Raw genomic sequence first — 20901 nt, 5'->3', positions numbered from 1 at the left:
ATGTAATGTATTGATATATGAGTATGATTGAGAATATATGTACAGTAATGCTGAATAAAAGAACACTAAGCTAAGAATTGGTTAATAGTTTCCATTAAATGATTTCTGGAATCGTTAAAGTTATCATTTAATATCATTGATTGATGTAGGTTAGAAGCTTTGTTCTGTGAAAACAGAAAGGGCAAGGCACATAGCAGTAAGTGATCAAGTTTAATTATAGGCTAATGACTTAATCATGATACCATCTGATGGAAGGTTTCCATTATAACATATGGGATTGGGTGCACACTGTGCAGAGGCAAAGTTATAATTGGTCAAGAATCAACGCTGACAACCAAATTTATAAACACTGTGCTTGTAGGAACAGTGTTAAAAACGTACTGATACACATACTGTGTGTATTTCCAGACTAAGAATTTGTATGAATGCAACTTGAAAGGCCTTTAAAGAGGGAATGGCTCTCGCCTCTGCATGTATTTTTTTTTTCTCAGGTGAATTTTATATCTGCAGTTTGAAGGATATGAAGTATACCTTTTCTAACTTTCTGTAACAACAGTGATATATGACCATTTTCCACTTGATATGAAGAGATATTGGCTTTGTATCCATATTTCTGCCTTTGTTGGTGGATAGACGAAGGTTGATGTTAGTATCCCATCTCCATCAGCAATTTATGAGAGAAAAAAAGTCCTCTATTATGATTTCAGCTGTTTCTTCCTTGGCAGCTGTAAAACTGTTTGAGAATTTCATAAATTATATAAAGGTGTTGTTATTATTAAGATGCAGGTTGATTATTAATATTGCTTGAATAATGCGTTTCAATTTTCAATTGACCTTAGAAACTTGTAATTTTTTTTAAAATCTGATTTCCCCCTATTTTTGCCATATTAATTACTGTAATTTCTCCCTTCTTCTTTTTACTTCAAGGTGAATTTGAAGATCTCTTGCATTACGGAAAAGAGAGGATTCAGCAGCATTTTAGGACATTGTATACAACTATCGCAATCCACATGAACAGTCCCATAGAAGATTTATTTGGTTCCTTGTTGGACTACCTACACGGTATGGACATCAACATCGAGCACACTGTATCAAGGTTCTTTGATACGCTCTTCCCTCACATCTACACTAGCCATATAAACAGCAAAGTGACGCGGCTGGACTCGCGATACCGCGACTGCCTATCAAACCAGGCGTCGGTGATCATGCCATTCGGTTTTGCGCACAGGGACCTCGCCAGGATGCTGGAGAAGTCTTTGAAGGTCGCGAGGATGTTCCTCGGGACGGTCAACCTCGGCCTGGAGGTCCTCAACTCGACGGAGAATATGGACCTGACGCGGCGCTGCACCCGCGCCCTGATGCAGATGCGGTACTGCGGACAGTGCCAGTCGTTGGTCGGCGTCCCCGCATGCCAAGGGTTCTGCTTCAATGTCATCAAGGGGTGCTTGGCGAACTTCATGGACCTGGATCTGTATTGGAGGGAGTATGTTGCAGTGGTCGTAGACTTGGTTCGTGTCAGTATGACTGCGGAATATGATCTCCATTCAGCCATGTATTATCTAGATCAGAAGGTGATGGCAGCCATTAACAGGGCGATTGAGGACAAAGATTCCATCATGCAAGCTGTGAGTCTTCAATTATTAGAAATAATTTTTCAGTGAGAGGCCTCCCCTCATCATCCAGTCAATGATAATGACATTATCAGTGGAGGAATATAAATGTGGTTTTGTAGATTTTATTGTTAATTGGGCCCATGTTGTTAGAACCTGTTTGTGTTGTATGCTGTGTTTCAAAAGAGATGAAACAAATGCAATAATCAACAATGGATCTATTGCACTATAATTGATGCTAAATTTGTCATTGATCTAAAATTTCATTACAGTTTATCTCAGTTGCTCACCATTTCAATATTTCAATGGAAGTGTAACATAAATGGTAAAGTTTCATCAGTTATGTTGAAGCGCAATGTAGGCCATAAACAGCAAAGAAGAAGTATCAAGTTTCTTGATAATGGTAGTATGAAAGTTTGAAAGTAAATCTAATTTAACATCATTTGATAATTTTTCATTCACATACAACAGGCGTAAAATTGTTCTTTTATTTCAATAAACGCAACTATGCCATTTAAATCGCTTGATATCCGTTACTTATGTTCAGAAATTTATCTTTCTTTCAAAGGCCATGATCACATGCGGGCCTCCACCCCTCTCGAGACCCTCACCCTACAACGACTTTGCCATGAACAACCCAGCCGGCAACATCCCCATCGCCCCCAACCCTGCCGTCCCCTTGGACGAGCTCTTGCTGGAGTTTGTAGGTAGCCTGGACAGTTCCAAGAGTGTCTTCAGGGACCTTCCTGTGCTGATGTGCTCCCAGGGGAACATGGCTTCCGACAGCAACCGGGACTGCTGGACCGGAGAGACGCAAGGAACGTAAGTAGAAGGCTCGAGCCCAAGATGTGGGTCATATCATGGCTTGATCTGGAGCCAATTTCATGAAGACTTACACCTATGGTAACTTTGCCATTATGGCAACTGCCTGGGAATCATTGATTTTGATTGGCTCCTTAGCCCTGTTACCATGGTAGTTGCCATAATGGCAAAGTTATGATAGTTGTAACTCTTTATGAAAAGAGCCCCTGGCATTATTTAAAACAAATTTTTAGTTAGATTGAGGTTTTGAGTGTCAATTTGCCTCCTTTGTAGGCTTCAAGGAGTTAAAGTAGAAGGCTTGATTTGGTGACTGGGTCTAGGACTAGGTCTTGACTACATCTGCAATATTAGCTTTTCATTCCATAAAAAAATGAAGTATTTAGGTATGGACAAAAGAAACCAGGGAATTGCCATCCATGAATATTTGAACTTTTGGTCCCATATACTAGTGTTTGTGTTTGGTAGTTTACATGGTCAATGCACAATACATGTTTAAGCCCCCAAGGGATTTATGGATACAATATTAGACAGGGTCGAATGTATTGTAGTGGGGGGGGGGGGGCAAAACCAGGGACTTCAGTAAAATTCTCTTTACAAAAGAAGAGATGAAAACACAAGCCAGAGTCTCTTGTTAATCTTTTGGTTTTTGTCCCATCATATTATTTTAGAACAACTGGTTAGGCACCAGCCGGTGCTTCAAAAGAGCATTTATACTGCAAGAAAAAATAATGCTTATTGATTTTGGAGATTTGCTTGAAATTGCCAGACAAGTCGCCCTAAACAACAGTCACAAAGTCCAGCCATTATTGAAAACCATGAAGGCCTATAGTGTGAGATGTTCTAATTCGCAGATAAAAATAACAAAATCAGCATGCATATATGTACTTTTAGATAACAACATAATCAAAATATTGCAGGCAAAAGTAGGATGAAATGACAATTACTAGAAATTTGATAGCAGTATACGACCACCCTGATCCTTCTTGTGTTGTGACTTTCTGGTCATTTTTCATCTATCACATTCTATTGATGTACCAAATGCTCCTGATTCATTCAAAATAACAGAATGATCAAATAGCAAGAATTTTTTTTTTTGGAGATTAGCAGTAAGGTAAATATTGGCTAAAGACACGAGGTGTTATTTTTTATTTTCATCAGCTGGGCTAATAGTCACCATAAATGAAATTTTAATTGAGTACAACTAACTCATAGGCACCAGAAATGCAAATCATATGGGAAAAAATAGAAACAAAATATTATTTCAATTTTCATCCATGTAAATAGAATTTTAATCGAGCACAACTAGCCGAAAGGCACCAGAAATATTCTCCTTGTGCATGAAAAGGGGGAAAAGGTTCAGAAAGAAAAACCGCAAAGGCCTTATGGCTGGTAGGCAATATGCTGCCTTTTGTGGCTATTCTGTAGGGTACCTGAAGCTGATCCTTTTGTTGTTGTCAAGGATCAAATCTATCCATTTCAACGTAGGTCGTGAGAGGTGAACAGACCCTGAAATGATCTCCTACCCTGTGCCTTTCAGCCATCCATTGGGCTATGAAAATTAATTTCCCTATATTGGAAAGGCTGGCAACTCGACAGGGTGCTTACTTTTAATCCCCTGCAGAAGCTCCTGCTTTTGAATGGAAGGGGGGCCTCTTGAGTTGATTCCGCGAGTTGTGGAATGCTTATCGTTTATTGTGGTCTTGTATTGACTGCTTCCTTAAAAAGAAGAAAACAGTTTCCTCTTTTTTTTCCGTCTAAAGAAAGAGACAGAAGAAGCCGATGTGGTTGGTTGAATGCTGGTGGAACCTCACTAATTTGTAGCAGGGGTATTGTGAGGTAATGAGCGTTTGGTGGAATTTCAACTTGGGTTTAGATCATTTTTACTATTATCATCGTCTGATAGGAATTGAGTGAGAATAGTTTCATATGGGTGTCATCAGTTGTGTTCCTTTTTGGAATGTTGGGGCTTTGTTCCGTGCCAGGTGGGTTCGAATTAGGGGCAGGTGATTGAAAATAAAAATAGATGCAAATTCCTCATATGAAAGAAAGATGATTAATCTAAGAGTATCAGGGTTAAGCAAAGAATTTGGTTCTAAATCAACATGTACAGCAACTTGTAGGGGGGGTATTTGCATTGCAACCTTTGGGAGAGGGTCATCATCCCCCCCCCCCCATCGGGACATAATAAAGTACTATTAAGATATTGCTTTATCTCCATTTCATGAAACACTCCCGTGAGGGTAAACCAGAATCTGTTACATGATTGGAGGGAGATCACAAACAGAACACACTTTGAGTTTGACATATTTACTAAATGAACATCAATATATCTGATGTAGGGAGGTCACGAAAAGCTCCACAGCAAGGCAATTTCCGCTTTGAAATTGTTGCAAACGTACATTAAGATTTTCCTGATACACTTCTTCTTGCGATTAATACCCAGGTGTGGTCGATGTTGAAAGACCTCCCCCGCTTTGATTAAGGTATCACTGTTGTGTGATAAATGCAGAATAACTGATTCGGATATTGATAATTTTTTTAGTAGTGGTCCTACCTTCAAGGATGGAGAGTCATCTGGGGGAGTGTTTCACGAAATGTTTTGTTAGTAATTTTGACTGACTAATTTGCTCTTGGCCAATCAGATGCCTTGATTTGCAGTAGCTTGTAACAGTAGCCAGCGAAAATCATTGACAATGTTTCATGAAATGCTGCTCAGACTGAAAGATACCTTGGATCCTTGAGGTATTAGCTGATGATCACCTCAAGGGTTTTGCATTTGTAAGCAAAGTCTTTGGATATTGTCTTCCGTAGGAAATAGCTACCAGGACAAGCCATTATGATATAATCCTACTCCATTTCTAGTTTTGAAGTTGATTAAGCTGACAATGAATCTATAAAGATCAGACCACCAAGCAGGGGAAAAAATACACGGGGATGGGGGCAATTTTGCCCCTGAAATGCTCAAAAGAGCCCTGGAAAATTTGTTAAAAAGAGCCCCCCCCCAAAAAAAAAAAAGCTTACATGTTGCAGATTTTGTCTTTCGGTTGTGTAAAATAAGCCCCTGAAAATAAGAACAACAAAATTGTTCTTTTGCTGCCACCAGGAAACATGAAAGTTACCTACTCTTTTCAGGATTCACTTATAGGTTATTGATGTCATCGAAATTAATGTTAAATACGATTTCTTCATGAGCCCATTGACATTTTCCACTGCTCTCTCACTTGAATGAAGTAGATTTGGACCTTTGTGAGTAATACAGATTCACCACATCTCAGTTCTTATTTGAATTCCCCAGCGGGTATTTCTAGGTACTTGCTGTAATACTGACCATTTAATTCATTACAAAGGATATCAATCAGGTGTTCTCTTCAATCTCTCCAGTTTAGTAGACAAAAGATGTCTAATGCCGACACGAAGGTCAAATTATTTCCCGAAATTGAATTGAATCGCTGATATGAATCGGTAGAACTTTTAGACGAAGGCCAAGTTTGTCATTACGATGAATGGACTGCAGCACCGGGAGGCGTCTCAATTTTTAACTGAACCATGATTAATCCAGATATGAATTAAGGGCAACAGTTTATCAAACTGAATTGATATCAATCGATGAAATTAGACAAGAAAATTCATGCTTTGTCATTGATTTGTAAAAGGTTTGGAATTTAGAATGAATCTGTTTAATTCATAAGACTTTTCCATACACAAAAAAGTCCACCAATCAAATGCTGTACATATATATGCAATCAATTTAGTTATGACAGGTAAAAAAAACGTATTCAGTTTAGCATTAATATTAACCCTAATATTTTGAAGAACCAGTGTGATAACTACTAACTGAGTAAGCAATGGATCATACAATTCTAAACTTTTCATAATCATGAACAAAATCCTATTCAGGTAAATTTCACCCCTAAATATGAAAAATGAATGAAAAATTAATAAAGAAAGCAATAAATATATATATAAATTAATAAATATAATATAGATCAATAAATTAATATAAATTGATAGATTTTATATTACTTTTATTATTTTGGAAAGTAAAACAGTCAGTAAATGACCTAAGGTCACTAGCGTACGTACGGGGGGGGGGGGGGGCAGACTGCCCCCCTGACGAGTCACAACCCATGCAAGGGACATATCCCTGCCCCCCCCCCCCCCTGACGAGTCTTGAAGACCTTTTTTTTTTTTTTTTTTGCTTGTCAAATTTATTTCTGGTACGAAATCCTTTATTTGTGGTTGAAAACCTTTTTTTTTTTTTTGCTTGTCAAATTTTTTGGTGGACGAATTTGCCCCCCTGTAGAAAATCCTAGGTACGCCACTGCCTAAGATATATGGAAGTTTTCAGAGAAGAGAATTGTGCTTGTAAAAAGACATCAAGAAATACAAGGAACCTGTTGAACATTTTTGCTCCTTTTTGCTCTTTTTGACATATTTCACCTTGATGCAACATCTATATTCTTTGTGTTGGTCAAACCAGGGAGTTGGGATGGTCAAACTTTGGGCCTCTATTGACTCATCTTGTTTTGGAATGGATGCGGAAACCCTCTTTGATCTTGACTCTTTGAAAGTGACCAAAGCCTCTTTTGAAAACCACCCCACTTAAGCCATTAACAAATCTCTTCGCATTCCCCATCTGATGAGGCCCAACAAACCCCCTCTTAATCCATCTCACATCCCCATCTTAATCCCCTTGAAAAGATCATCCTTTATTGTTTAATGACCATTCCATTGCTTTTTTGTCAAGCGAAGTTTGCCAAGTATGGTTCTATTGATATTCTTAGGTGTTCTGGTATGTCTTTGAAACTGGATAAACAATCATGGAATTCTCACTAACAATTCCATGGGAGGATGGTGAATAGAGATAAGTTGGTTATGCTGGCATCTCTTGGTTAGTTGAACGAAGTTGTTTTATAAAGCAGTTTCTTTCCATGAGTGGGCCATCTTGCCAGCAGTTTTCAATAAGCCTAATTAACATGGATCACAGGGGATACTGTTCTTTGACTCAGGTCAGGCTACATACAAAAGCCACAAAGGAGAGTGATACTCCAGTGCCACAATACAAATGGTTCGAGGATGAATGCCTTCTCTGGCAGGTTACATTGGGTGCATTGGATTCCTAAGCCAGATTAATTGAGTGAAATTGCAGTTTTATTGCCTGAAAAGTTGCAGTTTGGCATGCCATTTGGCATTCAGATGTCTATCCTTTTAGAACACACACACACAGGAGGGGAAAGGAAAGAAAGAAGAACCTTAAATTAGTGGGTCATTGATCTATAAAATGGTGCTAGGTATGATCATTTTCATTTAAGGAGATACAAAGATAGCAGTGATGCATAGGGCTTTAGGTGTGGCATGATATAAGATTGAAATAGAAGGGGGGACAGGAACGAGACCTCAAACAATGAAAAAAAATGTAATTGTTTTGTGAGTGAAGGTAAAATAGTTTATCGTCTTAGATTTAGAAAAGGTTTTCTAATAAGGCATCTCCCTATATAAAAAGGACAATGTTTTGGTCCAGTTTGATTTTTTTAAGTTGAGAGGCATTTTCAGCAGCCTCTCCAAAAGCGTGCCCCAAAAAAATCTTAATTTGATTTGAGTCAAAACTCTGTAGTATTGATTTACCCGCTAAAGGTGTTTGCCTACAAACAATTAGTATGATTTTCTATGTTTGCGTTTTAATAAAGGGTTTGGGTATTGCCTAGCGGGCATTCCATGTCATACTGGCCACAATGCCACACACAAACCTTGACAGAGAGAAAACTTGTCTGGATGGGAGGCCAAAGGGAGGTCTCATAAAGACTTGAATCGGACTTGAAATTATGTCCAAAAATAAGATGCCTATGAATAAAGACTTGGATTGGACTTCATATTATGTGTGGGTCCAAGGCGAATGTGCAGTGTATTTCAAGCAGAATTTCATTATCTGGTGTGTCCACTTCACATGATTAATTATGGTTCCACGACATTTGCTCTGGCGACAATTACTCCGCTGTAAATTCCACACACTAATGGAATTGCCAACTACTGCATTTCACACTATACCCTATCTCAAACCTAACTGTAATACTAACACAAAACCATATTGCAATCCTATCCCTATATCTTAGACGAAATAAAGCCAGGAGCAATTGTCGCAGGAGCAAATTTCGTGTCACCTTGATTCTAAGCACATTGGCAATTTCACATAAATGACATGGCACTACTGTACAGATACCAGTAATTTCAAAACATCATATTTACAATATCTAAATGGTGATTGCTTATTTTATCTAATGCATTTAATATTCTGTTACACAGTAACTTTGACAAAATTTCATTGAAGTTCTGGAAGAAAATGCTCTTTATTGTGTTACATAATGACTTCAATTCATGTCATCTCCATCATAAGCTACCATTTGTAAAATAAGAAAAAAGGAACAAGCCCCCCCCCCCCCACACACACACACACACACACATTACCCAATTCCAAAGGTCAAGGTTGCTCCATAGTTGCACATAGGCCTATTCTAAATTTCTTGGATACCGAAATGATTGGTCTTTTGCATCAGATGAATTGGAATTTTGTTTGTTCATTTTCTTTTAGAGAATGTTTATGTTTGAGGACCTCAATAATGGAAATAACATGATCGAGTGTGGTGCCACGGACGTCCAATAATAAAATGGCCCAATATTAGGGTTTGGAAGTCAACAAAACCATTGTTAAGGATGTGAAATGATATTGCTGCCGCGGGCCCGCTAGGACTGGTTATGATTCCAGTCGGGATTTGTTTGCGAGCGTGACCCCATATAGAGACTTTCAATGCACTCCTACGGCAGAACAATGGCAGAAAATAAAGACTAATATCTGCCAAGTCCGTAAATGACAGCGCAGAAGATTTGGGGGCTATTCCGGAGATGGTCTTATTATTTCAATTCAAATCAACTTTTCAATGCAACTCAAACTCCCAATTGAATTCGAAGCCAAGAGTAAAAGGACAAATATGCCAGGAATAAAGAAAATGAATTACAGATATTGCTGCAAAGTGACAAGGACAGAACGGAGTTGTGTTTCATGAAACGAATAGTCAAGTGATATTCACAGACATATTGCTCTCAGCCAATAAGATGCTAGGATTTTGGTGGCTTATAACAATAGTCAGTGAAAAGTGTCTGACTTTTGTTTCATGAAATCTCCCCAGCCAGGTCTCTTTCATGTGTTTTGTAATATTCATTCTGGCCAGGGTGTATTTGAACCAGGGATTTGTATTATTATTCCCTGGTTGAACGAACTGCCTTGAAGTTCAGTTTCTTTCTTTCTTTCTAAATTCACTATATTGTCTGACCTGCTTTGGCGATTAATTACAATTGGATGTATTTATTAGGATGCCATGAATATAGGTGGTTTCAGACCGCCTCGAAGTTTGTCAGTTCCAGGTATTCTCTGATCGGGAAATTTACCCCGATCAGAAAATACCAGGTATTTTGGTAATGTGAAAGCAAACTACGCGTAATTTCCCCGAAAGAAAATACCCGCTAAATAGTAGGTACTTGGCGAAATTACAAGAACTTTCGCGGGGATTTTTCCAAGGTCGCAGGTATTTTGGCGATGTGAAAGCAAATTACGGGAAGTTTTAGCCCAGCGTGTCGTTGGGTGCGGCGCCGTGGATGGCTGCTGGGCTAGTGATTTTGAATCTCACGCCTTGCCTGCTTATCAGACCATACTGCGCATGCTCCTAACTTCAGGAACTTATCCCGAAGGGTATGTTTCAGGGCGGTGTGAATGCAGGAATAATTAATGGGTATTTTTCAGCCTAAAAAAAGTTCTCGTTATTTAACGGGGATTCTTGTGATCGAGGCGGTTTGAAACCACCTTATGACAGATGGCATGTTTATATCTGACCTCTTCTAAAAATCTCTTTGGAGTGAGTGGCAAGACCATGCTGCAATTAAGTAAGGGTCACCAAAATGTTGAAAATTAACATTTTGCTTAATATATATATAATGTACCATGCTTGGAATAAAAGAAAATGTTGAAATGAATACAGAAATATTGAAACCTAAGAAATAATGATAATGCAAAATATAGAGAATCCCAAAATCAGAATAAGAAAGGAAAATTGTGTACAACATTTCAGAAATAAAGAACAAACACAGAGACAACCAAATGGCAGCCTATTTAGATTCACAAAGAAAAATATAGAAGTGATGAAAAATTGTATATTGTAGAAAGAAAGGTGATCACACAGGCCTTGTTGGTCTAATTAATTGGTTTATACAGAAACATGATATTAACATTGTGAAATATAGGTCACGGAACATTTTTTGCAGCAATAGAACTAAGAAGGTTATTTTAATCAACGTTGCCTGAAAGATTGACATATGCGTTTCACCTCGCATCGAACTCTATTCAATATAAAAACACATATCCCATCTCTTGGGGGTATTATTGGAAGAGGAACATGTGTGAAGTACATCTACCCCTTCATGAAGTGGCAAGGGGGGTGGTGATAGGGGTGGAGGGGGTTGGAGAGGACAACGGAAAGGGGGTGGGGCAGGGCAGGGGGGATTGCTCTATTTCAATTTGTATTGATCTCTCTGAAGTCGTATACACATTCAATTGATAATTCCAGTGACGTTATGACTTTTTTATATTGTTGTGTAAACCTCCCTTTTTATGCTGTAAAGCCTTCCCCATGGCATATATGTCTCAGATTTTATTGTCAACGGTGTATATTTTTGCATGCATGGTATATTGTAAAATATTGAGTACATATTTTCATCAAATTATTGAGATCTGAGGTTATGTCCCTATTCTGTTTTAGCCTTTTCATATGACAAAGTCTGTCGATCGGTCTGTATGCCCCTGCAAGAATTTTAGTCACCCATCACAATTTTTATTCAATGAGTTGCCGAGCTAATAACCAGCTTTTAATATACAATCTTGCTACAATCTTCAAAATTTATGTGTCTCATTGCAATATACTCCCTGTCCAAATTTTGGGGGCCTTCAGTCAGGGTGCGAGGGCCTGCCACTCTTCTCTCGACCCCTTCATGGTGTTTTCCACAATTTCATATGAAATTTGCATGAATCTGGCTTACGATTGCCAAATATGGATAGTTTCTAAGACTGCACCTCTGTCAATGAAGGGTACCGAGGTTGTGTTATCTCTCAAAACACGACCAAGATTGGCAAGAAAGTGCCCTTGACAAAAGAAGACTTTGTAACAAAAAGTTTTAGAAATGCCCAAACTTTGTTTTTCCTTCTTTTTGATCCTCTCTCCTTTTTGTTGCCATTCCTGCCATTTTTGTGTGATTTTTAATCAGAGTTAAACCAACAGTCAATCAGGTTCTTGTCAGCATTTGCTACAATGCGAAAACACCTTTCCTGTTTTGGGTGTTTGGTGTATTTGTATTTGAAATCAACATGAGGTGTAATAAGGGTGTATGATTCATTTCATTGATATTACAGTGTTAGAATCAAGTGTTGGTGTTTGTTACAATTTAAAAACTGATTGCCATTTTCAAAATGGACTCCTTGGTAAAATTATTTAAATAAATAATTTTATTTTAATTGTAATCAAAGACTGTCATGATCGTTAGTCATTAATCTCCCTTGAGCATATTTCAAAAATAGTTTAGACTTTACTAATACAGTTGAAAAAAGGTGTCAAATTAATCTTAATTATGGAGTCAACATAAAAGTATGCATATATTTACTCCCTTTTTGGAGTGTTGAATGTTGCCAGTGGACCAAAGTCTGTGTTTTCTTTTTCGAATCAAATAACTGTGGATATGGACACTGTGATCAGATTAGCGATTGCATCGAAAACCACTACAATCCCTCAAACAATTGGACTTTCTCTCTGTGTAATTTTAATACCTACTTTGTTTCACCCAGTCAACCTGGTAAGCCTTTGAACATACAAAACCTCCACTGCTTCAATGCAGGTGAAAAGACGGCGAAATCTGGCCGTAAACATTCACCAGCCCGCATACCACAATGCCAAACTGTTACTAATTAGCATGGAGAGCGGTTGCGAGTGTTTGCACTGCCCTTTCAACAGCGTTTTGACATCGCCTTGACGAAATGTCTTCGGTGATCTTTGAGTGTCGTTGAGATGTGTGCCCTACACTTGCTAAGAATGGTAGTCCCCCAATCAAGTGGTAGTGTACATGAAAGTATACATAGCCTAATATCTTAGTATGACAGTATCTATTACATCTTGACTGTACTTGAGTTGAATGATCCTGTCACTTTCTTTTTCATAAAACAAAATGAACTGATTGTCATATTTCTTTTGAATCATTATTTAAAAGAAAAAAATCATTAAATCATTATTTTAATAGAATTATATTATGCTGTCATCACTTCTTCCACCTGTGTCCTGTTCCTTCCCCCTTCTTCTTTTTCTTCTTGTTCTCTATCCCGTTGTTCTTTTTTCATTTGCCTTTGTTATTCATCTTCTTCTTTTCCCTCTCCATTTTATTCATTCCTTGAGTAGTGTCTCAAACATTGTTTTTTGTTCCTTTGTTTATTTTTTTAATTACCTAAGAAATTCAAATAGAAACAGATTATGAAGTGAAATAAGGGCTTTAATACCTATTGATTTTAGTGAGGTAAAATATTAATATGTCATCAAATTTTTAAACTTTTTTTCTTTACAGTTACCGTAAGATTGTTGTGGAGGATGGCCTAGCAGCACAGCTACACAACCCCGAAGTAAAGTTAACATCGAGGGAAAGAGAACTTCTAAATGCCCTGCAGTTAATGGACAAGCTGGAACATAAAACAGAGGTAAATTCAACTAATTATTGCCAAATGTCCTTCACATTACGCTATGAATAATAATCCAATTTTTATTTTATTCAATATGATTTTATTTTCCAAATCTTTACAACATACATAATGAATATACAAGGAAAAAATCCATAATTGCTAAAATTCATTGATGAGAAAAAAGGGAAACAAGCAGAAAGCAGAGATTGTAAATAACATTGTTCCCTTTTTTTTACAAAGATATATCACAATAATAATAGTAACAACATTAAAAATTTAAGAATTATGATAGGATAATAACAACTATACTACATCCTTCAGCAACATTCATTACTTTTTTATTAGGGGAAAACAAAATTGGCAGCCGTAAAGCATTGAAAATGTCCATTTATCAAATGCTGGATTTTGGATTTGTTCCAAAAGTGTATTTCATAGAAAATCTTCCAGTCAGAACCAAGTAGAAATGTGGTACATATAAACTCTTGACATGTCAGGGGATTTAAGACTCTATGGTAGTTATGTGTATTATTTGGAGCAGATATTTCCCCCCTTAAACATGCTAAGACTTAAAAAGTGCCCACAGACCACCATGCTGTAAAAAAAGTAAACTTTTCTTCTTCTTTTTTTACCTGTACACAGCCACTGAATCAGCACCCCCCCCCAAGAGAAGAAAATCATTATTGTCTCTTTCCACTATTAACTTTCTTCCTGAATAGTCCTTTTATTTACTAGTCAAATAGTCGCACTGATTCTGTATGCTTAGCCATACTAAAACCCTCTTTGCACACCCATTAAACTCCACTGCTAGTAGGACATAGCATGTGCCTTGGAGGTGTCCCCATTGCTTTGTTTATGGTTGCTTTTTGTAAAACAGCTTTTCCATCCCAGTTTTTTAAAAGATATTCAGTCCCAATTTGCCAGCATCTCTTGGCTTTGTGGGCAAAAGAAAAAGAAACATTTTCCTTTGATTGTAAACAGTGTTTAACTTTGTGGAGAACTTAACAGGAGTTCGGAAACCACGTAACTGTAATTTGTAGACAGCTTATTGTTGGGAGTTTTGGATTTTTCATGGCTGTGATGTAGATCTGGTAGCCATAGAGCATCTGCCTATGTGGATAATTATATTTTTATCTCATCTCTTCGGGCTCCAAAATGTGTTCCTTCTTGATCTAATTTTGATACTGGTAATTGGATTTAAGTTAGGACGAATACAGGATTTTAAAAAGGCATACGATATATGATTACGATACAAATTACAATCTTGTGACCAAGGTACAATACTGTATACTTCGTCTTAAAAGCGCTGAGAGATGTTGTCCCACTATGCTGAATGACGTTTCGATTTCCAGATATAAATTATTATGAAATCACACACAAAGTAGTGCAACTTCAAGAATGATTTTTACACATTCAGGTTTTGGGCTGCCTGTTATGTTTCTAACACAAGATGGCGCTGTTCAATTTTTGAGCTTGTAGTCATTTGCACCTGATTCTTTTGATTGGGTTTTCAACCAACTCTGACATTCCAGGGGATTGCTATCAATTGTGCTCCTTCCTAGTTGAGAAGAAAGAAACTGAATATAATTTCCTGTTTGCAACAAATGTAGATTACTTCACAAAAATAATAGTTTTGCTAATTCGATCATAATGTGTAACTGGATTGGATGCCATAAGAAGGTACCTATTTGAATGTGCACCCAGTATAAACATAATTACACAACAAAAAATGAAACCCCTCAACAAAATGAAATAACAGCTACAAATATACGGATATAGAGGTTGATGATTGAGTGTAACATCAGTGTATAAGGAATTGAGATTTATAAACAGTTGGTATCATCTTTGTCATTTGAGTTATGTATTTCGTAATCACCTTTTACTTGTAAAATAAAATTGTTTCGTTGCCATATATGTATTCTTCAAAGAGCTGAATAATTGACAAAGTGATAAATTAAAGTATATTCATGTAAATACATGAATATATTTGTGGGCATATATATATTTATATTTTCTTTCCCTTTATTTCAAACAGATGATTGAACGTTTCTTGAAGAGTACGATGGAAGATTCTAACATGTTGCCGATGCCTGGAAGCGGTGATTACTATAGTGGGAGCGGCGATGGTGAATTTTCGGGGAGCGGGGATCTATCCGGTAGCGGGTCAGGCGATGGCGAAGATAGCACGACACAGTTCTCATTCACAACAGGTAATATACATCATGAAATATCCTGTATGTTACATTTTGGGAATAGTTTAAGGAGTTTGATATAAAGAATTTAACTAAAATTTGTGCTAAATAAATAGCATCTCAAATTTTTGGCAAATAAAAAGGAAATAAGAAATGGAATACGAGAGAAAAAAAAAGAATAATTTGCTTATTGTCATGGAAACAGTAATGCACAATTTTAAAGTGGATTTAAATGAAAGGGTAGTTTTACCTTAGTCTGTGAATGAATTCAAAACATATAGGCAAAATCATAGTATAATCCATGGTTTGAAAGTTGTATTGCACAATCATTTGTCTAGAAGATACATTATCAGTGCTTTACAAATACAATTTACTGTGATAATCAGATTCTGATCTCCTAAATAAACTATTATGAATAGTATTGTGTCATTTTGTGTGAAAAAAACGTATTGAAAATACCCATTTACACTATTTTTATTTTACTTTTTGTTGCAGTTACTCCTAATGAAACAGATTTCAGTTTCGAACCTACGTCAAGAGGCTCTGGTGAAACGAGAACAAAAGACCCTCACAGTATTACGTATAGTCCCGCGACAGACCCGAATGTCAGACAAACGAGTAAACCGCGAGGAGCCGCAACGTCGCTTCATTCAGCCACGATGTTCTTGACATCAATAATGCTCTCACTTATCGTCTTCCTGCACTGGTGACATTCTGCTTAACTCGGCGTTGACTTGTTTTACGCTGTATTGCATCCATGTGTGAAAGGACACTATCATTATACCAGTACTCATTTACACAACAAGCTGGTGTGAATGGGATAAAAACTATAGTATTATATTAATACATGCGGAATGATGCAGCTTGGATCTTATGAGCGTAGCGTTGGATTTGGGATATACATCACTGGTCTTTTTCATCAGGAAGTTATATTTAGTACTTCAAGGGTCATTTTATGGTTAAAATTTTATGAAGACTATTTCTCTTCAGGTTTTTAAAATGTTTCCCAAGGTTTAAAAAAAAAGTTTCCCCCATGCAAGCTTAAACACCTTGTAAAACTTCTAATAGACAGTACAATAATCTTTCATTGAATTTAATGGAAGACGTGGTCTTGTATTGTGTTTTTTATTTTTTTCTTCCTATTTCAAGAAAAATCAGATTTCCTTTTTATTGTATTTATCCATGGGATTTAGAATTACATTGAACTATCCTGTCTTGATCAGAGCTATCAATTTCACACTCTTTATGCATATTTTCTTATTCTTGATTAGAATTGGATGCCTCTATTCTAAAAAGTAATTTCCTATTTTTCATTTTTTTCCCCGCAATTTATGCACATTACATCTATTTGGTCGGTGTAGCATTCTGTGTGATTTTATTTGTGAATGATATACACATTTCAATCTTACATCCCCACTGGAAAATTGAATTCAGAGGCTAAGGATTTTAAACATTTGAATTTAAATGTTAATCTGGTGTGTCCAACATTTGCCAAACTTAGATAAGTTTTCATGTATCAAGAATATTTGATATATATATATTTTCTTTTTATTTCTCAATTTTTTTTAATCAGGACTAAGAAAATTATCTCAATTTTGTTGATGAGTAGACCAAAATTGTGTTTGTAAGTTAAGCAATGATGAATCTTTGCTTGGTCTCTTTCCAATGTTGCTTTATATGTCATTATGTTTTGGGTGATTTTAAAGATCTTTCTGGCATATAGAGAGGGCACAACGTACACAAATTATTGTGGTGTAGTGGTTGAAGCTCTTTGCTGCCAGATAATATGATAGGTTGTGGATTCAGCACTTGCTTTGTGCTCCGTCAGTGAACAGGATATATGTTTTTGTTGATAGTTGCCTTCTAAATTCATTTTATTCCTATTCATTTATAAGGTTGATACATACTAAATGATGAACTAGGATTTCTTGAGAGAAAAAACAATGGATATGTAAAACAGCAATAGGTCAAAGCCACTTGGTGATTATCTGTATTCTTTCAATTTTCCTTATGAAACAAAATAAGAATAATCACATTAAAAAAAAACATACATTGATAGAATTTGGTGTTTAGAAAAGATACTGATATCAATATGAAAATATAATATTAAAGTTGACATTACTCCAGTACGTTTAAACAATGTTTTTAAGCAATGTAAAGAGAGAGGAAGAGTGATAAATGTAGAAATTTTGAAGTAAAATAAACGATATCTGTAATTTATGACAATAATATGATAATATTTCTATACAGTGTGAGCACTTCATATATATATTTTTTTTCAATATAGTTTTCTTTATAAACCATGATTACAGTACTTTAATATCCTTTGAAGTTAGTATAAATATAATTCTAACACTATCATCTTCATAACGATTTATTATGGAAATAGATAATGTTCAATAATCTTGGTGCCATAATTTTTACATTGTAATGATAAAAATAAATTTACATAATTAATTGTGTAAATATTTCAAAGAACACATGGCTGAAGTAGGAAAGACATGTTGGTAATGATTCAATATATTTTTAGAGTCAGAAGGGATTAACTCAGTTAATGCCTTCTTACGTTACACAACTGGTTGTTTTCACAAATAAATAAGTTGGATTTACATGAATATAATCATATATATGCACAACTGGTTGTTTTCACAAATAAATAAGTTGGATTTACATGAATATAATCATATATATGCACAACTGGTTGTTTTTACAAATAAATAAGTTGGATTTACATGAATATAATCATGTTTAAATGGTGAGTTGTTGTCAGCATTGACCACACAGATCATGCCATTTAGTATTCTTTCAATAGGATCATAAATTGAAAACTGTATACTCATTATCTTTTTTGTGAAACCACCCCCTGAGATACAATGTGTATTCTAACCTTTCCTATTCTGCATTATGCATTATGATGCTTTCATATTGCTTTCATGTACAGGTTATGTGTTTAATTTTTTTTTTTTTTAATTTGTTAACAAATTTTTCGGCATTACTCCTATTTGTTTTAAGATCAGTATGCTCGATCTGTAATGAAAATCATAAGATCAGTATGCTCGATCTGTAATGAAAATCATAAGATCATAAGTCAGAAAAAATTGGAACCAGTGGGATTCGAACCTGCCATCTACTGCTTTCCGGGCAGCGACTCAACCACCAGGCTATTCTGGTTCACGGCTAAGCCACGATGAACTGGAATTCAAATACCCTCGATCCTCTTCTTTCTGACTCATCCATATTCAAATGCCGTCCGCCGTGGACAATAGATAGTAAATTAAGAGGCTTTTATACTAGTTTTGGTCGACTACTGAAACACAATATAGAAGATGCCACAGTTAATTTCTGTCAAAGTTGACTTATTTTATAAATTCAATCTTTATATATTTTTTTCATACCTTCGATCAGCCTTTTCTTCAATTGGAACTGCATTTTTCAATTCATTTAATTCAATATGATAAACACCAGAAATATAGAAAAAGCAAGATAAAACAATAACATTGAGAAAAAAACATTTAAAATAATTGTTCAGAAGGAAAAGAACACTCAACACTCCACATCTTTTTTCTTTTCAGTCGATCCAAAAAGTCTTTGAGTTTTCTCAGTTGGTTTTAGAACCTGATCATACTAAATTGAACATTTAAAACAAAAATTATTGTTATGTGTGTCTGTTTGTGTATTTATTAACTGTTATTATTTTTGCCAATTGATATTATGGTCAATGCTGTGATTTGTATTATGAAATTGATTCTAAGGCTTTCATGAGAATGTAAATTTTCAACCATGTATAATTATTATTTTTATATTATACAAAAAAAATATGTATCGCACTGTACATTGTAACGATTCATTTTTTTTTTTTTGTGAGGAATATTATTAATTTGCATCAGTACTTGTAAAGTACTATGCGCAATGAGTGTAAATGATGCTTGATGATATATAGAAATATGCACCTTTGTAATACTGATGCCATTTTAATGTACTATTTTGGAATATGCTATTATGTGAAATGTACAAATATATATTTCTGTATATTACTGTTTTTATACATTCTTAAATAAAGGGAATTATAACTATTGTATATAATCATGGTGTTATGTAGTCTATTTTTTTTTAAATAAATTAAAAAAATTAAGAATAATGAATGTGAGAAATATGAAAGAAAAGAAAAAGGCATAAAATGGGAATATGGAGTAAGAGAAGAATTGAGAAAGAGAGACGGTCAGATTGACTTTGTGTGTGCGCATGTATATCTGGATTGCATCATAATCTCGGACGAAAGTGGCACTTGACCATCACATGAGGAATGTTTCCAAAAATGAGGAGTACCTGCTTTTGAGTTTGCCTTTTAAGTGGTTGCAAATCAAACGTAGTTAGTGATAAATTACTTCTGAAAATAACCTAAAATTTGTACCGCTGATGTCCTCCAGTTATACCATTGAATTGCCATATAAGCAACTTATCATATGCATGATGCATTTGGGAGTGTGTCCCCAGTTTTGGAGACATTGATATAAGCTACCAATATCCTTGGATCTGATTGGCTGAGATATAATGGGATGCTTCCCAGATGAATAGGAGGGGAACAAGAATAGTTATAAGAATGAAGAAAAATTGATATTGGAAAGAAGCAGCAGGAATTGAACTTAAAGGTATTGTTTAACTTTGTGAGCAGCCGATTTAAAAAATTCTCAAACCAAGTTGAAACATGTGTACAAGTGCATGTATTAGAACTAATAAACCCTGAAAACAACCATTATTGAGAATGAAAAGCTAAAACTACAAGGCAAACCCCGATTTTGTAAATAGGCGTCTTATAGACGCCTAAATAGTACACATAAGTGTAAGGGATGAAATTAAGATGGTGTTTTCGGTCACTTTATATATCAATTTTTGAAGCACTAAATAATTATTTTTGAACGCAATTTTTTCTGGGCTTCATTTTTGTAAAATCACAGACACAGATGACAAGTGTGACCTTCTAGCTCAAATTTTTTTAAAGTCAAACCAACGTTAACCAATCACTTTAAAGAAATACAGAGGCAACCATGAATTTATATTAAATGGAGATAAAGAATGAAAGAGAGCAAAAGTACCAGTATATAGAAATGAGATTTTCAGTTTGAAGATATGAAAAGAGAAAGAAGAAAGAAAAAGACAGAGAGGAGTGGCCAATGCGGATGAAGTAAAAATTGATAAAGAAATTATTTATTCTAATTTGAATAAAGTTTTGCAATTTAGATAAGAGGCAAAAAAACGTGAATTAGAGAGAGGAGATATTAGAAATTAAAATGTTATTTCAAACAAAAATGAGAAAAAAAGAAAGGCAATTACCCTCTTGACCACTCCTGGATACAAAAATGAAAAAAAAAAAGAAGCCTTGATGGGAAAGAAAAGCTTCTAGAATAATTAGGACTTTAACCTCATGATAGAAAAGAGAAGGGGACATTTGATTTCAGTCTCTTGAAATTCGAGGATTCTCGATTTCAATGATACATGGGTGTTTTTAAAACAAGTTTTGTTC

At 35.6% G+C, this 20901-nt stretch overlaps 1 protein-coding gene across 1 annotated transcript; it reads left to right on the top strand.

Moving 5' to 3' along the window:
• The first annotated feature begins 931 nt into the window (after positions 1–931).
• Positions 932–19463, top strand: LOC129278739 (glypican-5-like). The gene is made up of 5 exons (XM_054914880.2): positions 932–1625; positions 2179–2432; positions 13080–13209; positions 15224–15398; positions 15876–19463. Exons 1-5 carry the CDS (start codon positions 1011–1013, stop codon positions 16088–16090), a joined length of 1389 nt encoding a protein of 462 aa, XP_054770855.2. The 5' UTR covers positions 932–1010; the 3' UTR covers positions 16091–19463.
• Positions 19464–20901: the final 1438 nt, after the last annotated feature.

The sequence above is a fragment of the Lytechinus pictus genome, chromosome 16, assembly GCF_037042905.1.
Source record: "Lytechinus pictus isolate F3 Inbred chromosome 16, Lp3.0, whole genome shotgun sequence".
Classification (NCBI taxonomy): Eukaryota; Metazoa; Echinodermata; class Echinoidea; order Temnopleuroida; family Toxopneustidae; genus Lytechinus; species Lytechinus pictus.
Note: the sequence above shows the minus strand (reverse complement) of the source record. Positions and strands in the feature narration are given on the sequence as shown.